A 6,929-nucleotide genomic window follows, 5' to 3' on the forward strand; every position below is an offset into this window, starting at 1 on the left:
TGTCTCTTATTTAAAATTAAAGGGCGACAATAGTATTCACATGAAAATAAATTTAAATCTTCATCATAGGAGTCTAGATTTAATGGTGAATGTCATCTATGTGAACACTATATTTCCAAAAATAAAAACAAATGTGAAAAAAAGTTAGTTTTGAATATAAAACAAATGTCCGATAAATTTTTTTTTTTTTTTTATCACATTAAACTCCTAAATGATTAAAAAATGTGGGAAAAAAAAGACAAAAGATCTTAAATGTAAATGCTTTTTTACCTACTATTTAAAATTTATCTAATATGGTATTAATCAACAATTGAATTCTTCCAAAGGGAAAATAATAATCAAGAATTGAATACAATCACGTTCTTTCTAGGAGGTCAATTTAGATTACAACTTTCAAATGCACATCACATGCATATTCTTCTAACTTTATGTTCCAGTTTTAGAAGATCATCATCTTATTCATTAGTCAACAATCTTATAGTATCTCCATTTTTTTTTCTAGACAAATTAGTCTCTCCATCAAATGGGAAACGAGAAGCAAAATTCCCCATCAATACTTGCTAAAATCATCAGTTGCCGTTTTGTCCTCCATTTTCTCTTCCTTGTGCTCGGCTTCTCCTTCGGAATCACTCTTAACTTGTTCTTAAAAAGCTTCTCCTTCAACATACAAACCACCTTGTTCTCACTTTCACCGGCTCCCACTCTCCCTCCGTCCCCACCGGAATCCCAACGGATACCGTCCCCATCACCGGTGGTGGGTTCTTTAGTCGGAAACATTAGAATGAAGTCACCGTTGATGCATGATATGGAGGATGAAGAATTGTTTTGGAGAGCTTCTATGGTACCAAGAATTGACAAGTTTCCACATGAACGTGTCCCCAAAGTTGCATTTATGTTCTTGACAAAAGGATCCTTGCCTTTGGCTGCTTTGTGGGACAAGTTTTTTAAAGGAAACGAAGGGTTTTTTAGTATTTATGTTCATTCTCATCCTTCTTTCAATTTCACTATGCCTCCTCAATCTGCTTTCCATGATACCACAATTCCTAGCAAGGTTAGTTTTTTCCTTTCCTATTCCAGGGCTATTGTCAGATTATACTTTTTTACTTTTTTTTCAGATTATACGACATCGTTTCAGGTAGTGGAATGGGGAAAACCATCAATGATAGATGCAGAAAGAAGACTAATAGCAAATGCACTTCTGGACTTCACAAATGAAAGATTCATATTACTCTCAGAATCATGCATACCTCTCTTCAATTTCACAACAATATACAATTACATCATCAATTCCGACCAAAGTTTCGTAGGATCATTCGACGATCCTCGTAAGATAGGCAGAGGTAGATACAACCCCAAAATGTTCCCCACAATAAACATATCCGATTGGCGTAAAGGTTCTCAATGGTTCGAAGTGAATAGAAAAGTAGCCATAGAAATAGTAGCAGACACAACTTATTACCCTGTGTTTAGAGATTATTGTAGCCCTCCTTGTTACCCTGATGAACATTATATTCCGACACTTGTTAACGTTGTTTGTCCAAAACTGAACTCAAACCGGACACTTACTTGGGTGGACTGGTCTAAGAGTGGTCCGCACCCTGAAAGATTTATTAAGGGAGATATTTCTGTTGAGTTTTTGGATAGAATTAGGTCCGGTCATAATTGTAGTTACAATGGTGATTTGACATCTGTTTGCTATTTGTTTGGGAGGAAGTTTGTAGCTAATACCTTGCAACCTTTGTTACAGATTGCTCCTACTTTGTTTCATTTCAATCCTTGAGATTGAGATTATTTTTTTTAATACCCTTTTCTTTGATGGGAAGTTAACTTTTGCAAGTCAAAGTTTTGAGAGCTAAGCTAATCAAAGTTTTTCATATTTAATTCTGATAAATTAAACAATGTAATAGTTGCTATTTAATTATTTATGATAAGTTTAGAATTAAACAATGTAACAAGGCTTCCAGGAAATCCTTCCATCTGATTGTTGAGGATCTATTTTTGAGTCGGATGGTTTGTTCTTAGTTTTTCTTCTTTTTCTCTGAGCTAAACGCCTTTCTTGTATCACCAAAAAAAAAAAAAAGTTTAGAATTTACTTTAAGTGAATTTGATTAATGGGTTTAAAGTAAATTACATATATTTTAGGTGGTTTTTCTTTTAAATGAAGTTGACATAGACCATATTTGTCAAATAGAACTTAGCTCTTAGCTCTGATTTAACTAGCGGTTTATGTCAAATTCGCACAAATTCTGACATTATTTATTTATTTGGGGATTTCGAGAGAAAGGGCCGTAGACGGAGGAACTTCTTCCTGCTAGGGTTTCAACCTGGTTCTTGTCGCCGCTCTCCCCTTCCTGGTCTCTTCGCCGCTTCTCGCCGTCGGGTCTAGACTGTTCTTTCCGCCGCTCTCCCCTTTCTGGTCTCACCGTCGCTTCTCGCCGTCGGTGCCGCTTTTCTTCCCTTCACCGCGGTTGTTTAGTTTGCCGTGGATCTGTTCTTCGCGGATCTGTCGATCCTTTCGCTCAGATCTGCTCGTTCTGTCGTGGATCTCCACCGACCGCTCCTCCGTCTGGCGTCGTTCGTTAGGGTTGTGCGCGTGCCTGTCGTCGTCAGACCTCTCGCCGCCGCCTGCCTTTTCGACCTGCCGTCGGTGCTTTCCGATCTTATTGTTGGCTTGGCAAGCAGTAACCATACCTTAATATCAGGACATATTAAAAGAAATATAATAATCTAATTGGTGTTTGATTTTCTAATTGGTGATCGTGATAATCTAATTGGTGATGGTGTTTTCTAATTGGAAGTCTAATTTGTTTGGTGACTATCTAATTGAAAATCTAATTTTGTTTAAAATCTTTTTTGGCTTGGAGGCTTGATCTTTTTTCTTGGTTTTGTGAGGCTATTTGTTTGGTCGATTTTAACAGATCTAATGGAGATGGATTGTTCCATTGCCCATATTTTTTCTAGACCCTTTTATTTGAAAAATGCTTTGTCTGGATCTAGTAATGCTGCGATTTGCCATACTTCGGGATCAGGGCCCTCTGTTGGACCTAGGTCCTATGCAGCTACACTTGTTGGTAATGCTACTTCTGCGGCTATTTCTCCGGATGTTCCTTCCTCTGTGGATCGATCTCTTATATCCGAAGAAGGCGGTTTTAAATCCGTCAAAATTCAATAAGATATTTACAATGAAACGCTCAATCTTTGTAAACATTCTATTATCGGGCGTATCACTCTTGCTAAAGGGGAATCTCCTTGGAAGCAACCGGACTTGAAGGCCAAACTTTCAGCTAGTTGGGGTTGTTCTCCTAATTGGAAATTGATTTCTCTGGGTAGAGGTTTTTACCACATCATTCTTTCATCTGCATAGACTCTCCAATCTGTTTGGAGTCGTGGTGCCATTGCTCTTAGGTCGGGGATTATGCGCTTCATTCCTTGGAGCCCGAGATTTAACCCGGACTCTCACAAATCCACTTCTACTCAAGTCTGGGTAAGATTCTACAATCTTCCTTGGGAATTCTGGGATAAGCGGATCATGGCAAGCATTGTAAGAGCGATTGGGGTGCCCCTTCGTTTTGATAAGAATACTGTGGAGGGTGAAATGGGTCACTATGCTCGTATCTTGATTGATGTGGAGCTTTCTAAGGAAATTCAATACAAGCTTGGGGTGGATACTGACACCTCAATACATTGGATTTCTCTTGAATATGAAAGACTTCCGGATTTATGCTCCATTTGCCATTCCATTGGTCATTCTGCTGGAGCTTGTAGGAGGAACATTCGGCGTGAAGAGCATGTTGAGCTATAGCAAAGAAATGGAAAGCAGAAGATGGGATCTCCTGAGCCCCGAGGTAGGTCTGTTACTCGGATTTGGAAACAGAAGCTAGGAGTTCATATGGATACTGGTGAATCCTTTAAAGGGGCTCCTTCCAATGGGGAATCTGACAAACTTAATAACTGTGACTTGCAGATGGTACTTCACAGTTCGGTCAGGATTAATGAGTCGCTTCTTGACTCTGATTCTGGCACGCCCCCCGCCTCTCCTACTCTTGGCTTTCCATCTTATCAACTTGATAAAGAGCTGAGAGTCTTGGGCTAGCAATCCTCTCACCCCAATATTCAGGTTTCTGATATTCCTAATTTGCAAATCATTGAGCATTCAGGAAACGGGGATTGTTTGCAGGTGGTTGATGTTACAGAGGAAAAGACTTGGACTAAAGTACAGAAAAGGAAGAAGCAAAAAGACAACATCATCCCCCTTGAGGTCAGTGGTAAACGGCATAGCAAGCCGCCTCTGCGGTTTCAATGATTGTGTTGTATTAGAATTGTAGGGGCATCGGTAATGATCGCACTCAACGAGCCCTGAAGCTTCTGTGCCTACAACATTGTCCTGATTTTTTATGTCTTGCAGAACCTCTTGTTTGTTTTAGTGACACTGCTGATAGGTTTTGGAGATCTCTGGGTCTTTCTCTTTTTGCCTGGAATGATAAGGATTCGCCGACTCTTTGGCTTCTTACTAAGGATGCTTCTTCTCATTCTCTTCATTCTTCGCATGCTCAATATGTTACTGTTCATCACCAGCTGGGTGATAAATCTTTTCTACTCTCTTTTGTCTATGGTAGTAACCTGGCTTCAGAAAGAAGGGAGTTGTGGTCTTCTCTTTATAGTTGTGCCTTTCCAAATAATAATTGGTTGGTGCTTGGGGACTTCAATGCTATTACGGGCTCTCATGAGAAGCTTGGTCCCCCTCCTGCTGTTGGATCTTGTAGGGAATTCAGGAATTTTATTGATGGTTGTGATCTTATTGATATTGATACTTTGGGTCAGAGGTTTACTTGGTCCAATGGTCGACATGGGGCGGCTCATGTTGAATGTCGCCTGGGTAGAGCTTTGGTGTCTGAGGGCTTTTTAGATTCTTGGGACTCTATCTACTGCACGGCTTTAGCAAGGTATAGTTCTGATCATTGTCCGATGCTTCTTCAATGCAGAACTGGGGAACCAAGGATTGCTAGGTTCAGATTCCATGCCATGTGGACCACTAATGATTCCTTAAAGGGGGTAATTGCGAATCACTGGACTGCATCACACATCTCTCTCCCTCCTGCACAACTATTGTGTCATAAACTTCGCACTCTTAGACCTATTTACAGGGATTGGAATAAAAACGTGTTTGGTAGAATAGATTCTAATATCCACCTGGCAGAAGTTCATCTTGCCGATATTCAAAAGCAAATTTCTGAGCAAGGTGATTCTCCGGAGTTGAGTAGTGCTGCTTCTGCCGCATGCTCCAATCTTGATTTACAACTTCTTCGGTAGGAGATGATGTACAAAGAGCAAAGTCGTGTTAAGTGGCTTAAAGCGGGGGATATGAACACTAGTTTTTTCCAGAGGTCTGCTAAAGTTAGAAAGACTTGGGCCAACATTCATCATTTAAGGATCGGCGATGAGGGTCACACTTCTGACACGGCTAGATTATCTGATCATGTAATTGATTATTTCTCTAATCTCTTCCATAGTTCTAGGGACTGATAGGGGTATTTTACCCCTATCTTTTAGCGTGATTTACAGGTTGATTTTGGATAAAATAAATAAGTTTAATTACAAAAATAAAGCGTTTTGATAAAATAAAGAAATAAAAATAAATTTCATACTTTCAGTTAATTTTCCGTGTTTTTGATTAGTTTAGGAAATAAAAACGTCAAGCTAACTCGGCTCGCAAGATTTGTATTTCAGGTACGAGCAAGGAGCAAAAATCTACTCAAATACGCGGGGCGTATCATCCTTTACGCGGGGCGTGAAACATGGTGTCAGCAATAATTGCCTTATCCGCAGACGCCATGTGGAATTGACTCAGCATACGCGGGGCGTATGCCACCCTACGCGGGGCGTATGACACATGTCGAAAATAATTGGCCTAATCCTGAAAGTCAGACTGCAATGTCTCCTTGAGTCAACTCTTCGTACGCGGGGTGTATTATCCTACACGCGAGGCGTACCAGGCAAATTCTTCAATGATAAAAGCTCAGAGACTCTTTTACACGGGGTGTACTTCAGCTACGCACGGGTAAAAGCTCCAATTCAAGCAATAAAACTTCAGAGACTCAAACACGCGGGGCATACTTTAGCTACGCAGGGCGTGCTTGAGACAACAAGACATGGAATTGGTCCACATGCAGGAGATTTCTGACGGAATGGGCACTTACACGGGGCGTAGACCACCTCACGCGGGGCGTATCATGGGATTTCTGCACCAAATAATGTTGCTCCATACTTGTGCTTTGTGAAGTTACAACATTGCCCTTGCTTGATGTTTATAAATAGGAAGCTCTTGGACTTCATTTGACACACCCAATTACACACTAGAGAGCAAACTATACTTGTTTTGATTATTGTTGTAGTATAGATTCAGTTTTTGTAGCTAAACTCTCCACCTCGAGAGCTTGTTCGGTTGCTCCGGCATTCCATCGAAGTTCCGCTCCACCATTCGTCACCAAGCTCGAGAGTTCCACCTCCACGACCTAGGAGACGGCTTTGAGTCCGGTTAGCTAGTTTCAAGGGCGGATTCTCCCCTTTTTACATGCTAATTAGCTTGTACTCTTCCTATGTACTAGGCTTGGTTGTATTCCGTTTAAATACATTTCATATTTATAATTTCATGATTTATAATCTCTATTTCCCTTTACGTGTTAGTGTTTGCTACTTGTTTTGATATTTGTAATTGATTATTGTGTAGGAGAACGCGATTTCCGCCGCCATTCGGGCTATCCTTAGGGAGTTATATAGGTGTTGCCTTACCGGAAGTGACAAACCGGAAACCGTAGGAATTGACAAGCCACGGAACTTACGGGCCCTAGTTTCTAATTCCCCCGCATTAGACACGCCTTGACTAGGAATCACGTAGTCTAAGTGCTTCATGGGTCGGTCCTACTACACTT

General features: G+C 40.6%; 1 protein-coding gene across 1 annotated transcript; it reads left to right on the top strand.

The window, feature by feature from the left end:
• Positions 1-432: 432 nt before the first annotated feature.
• LOC136220418 (glycosyltransferase BC10-like) lies at positions 433-1,995 on the top strand. Its single transcript, XM_066008239.1, has 2 exons — positions 433-1,051; positions 1,136-1,995. The coding sequence occupies exons 1-2, from the start codon at positions 524-526 to the stop codon at positions 1,778-1,780; spliced, it is 1,173 nt and encodes a 390-aa protein (XP_065864311.1). The 5' UTR covers positions 433-523; the 3' UTR covers positions 1,781-1,995.
• The last annotated feature ends 4,934 nt before the right edge of the window (positions 1,996-6,929 follow it).

This window comes from Euphorbia lathyris, chromosome 2 (genome assembly GCF_963576675.1).
Source record: "Euphorbia lathyris chromosome 2, ddEupLath1.1, whole genome shotgun sequence".
Lineage (NCBI taxonomy): Eukaryota > Viridiplantae > Streptophyta > Magnoliopsida > Malpighiales > Euphorbiaceae > Euphorbia > Euphorbia lathyris.

Bases quoted from the DNA above. Each gene is read 5' to 3' on its own strand.
- LOC136220418 (XM_066008239.1), top strand. From the start codon at position 524: ATGGGAAACGAGAAGCAAAATTCCCCATCAATACTTGCTAAAATCATC. The intron at 1,052-1,135 runs GTTAGTTTTTTC...ACATCGTTTCAG, and splicing joins ATACCACAATTCCTAGCAAG to GTAGTGGAATGGGGAAAACC.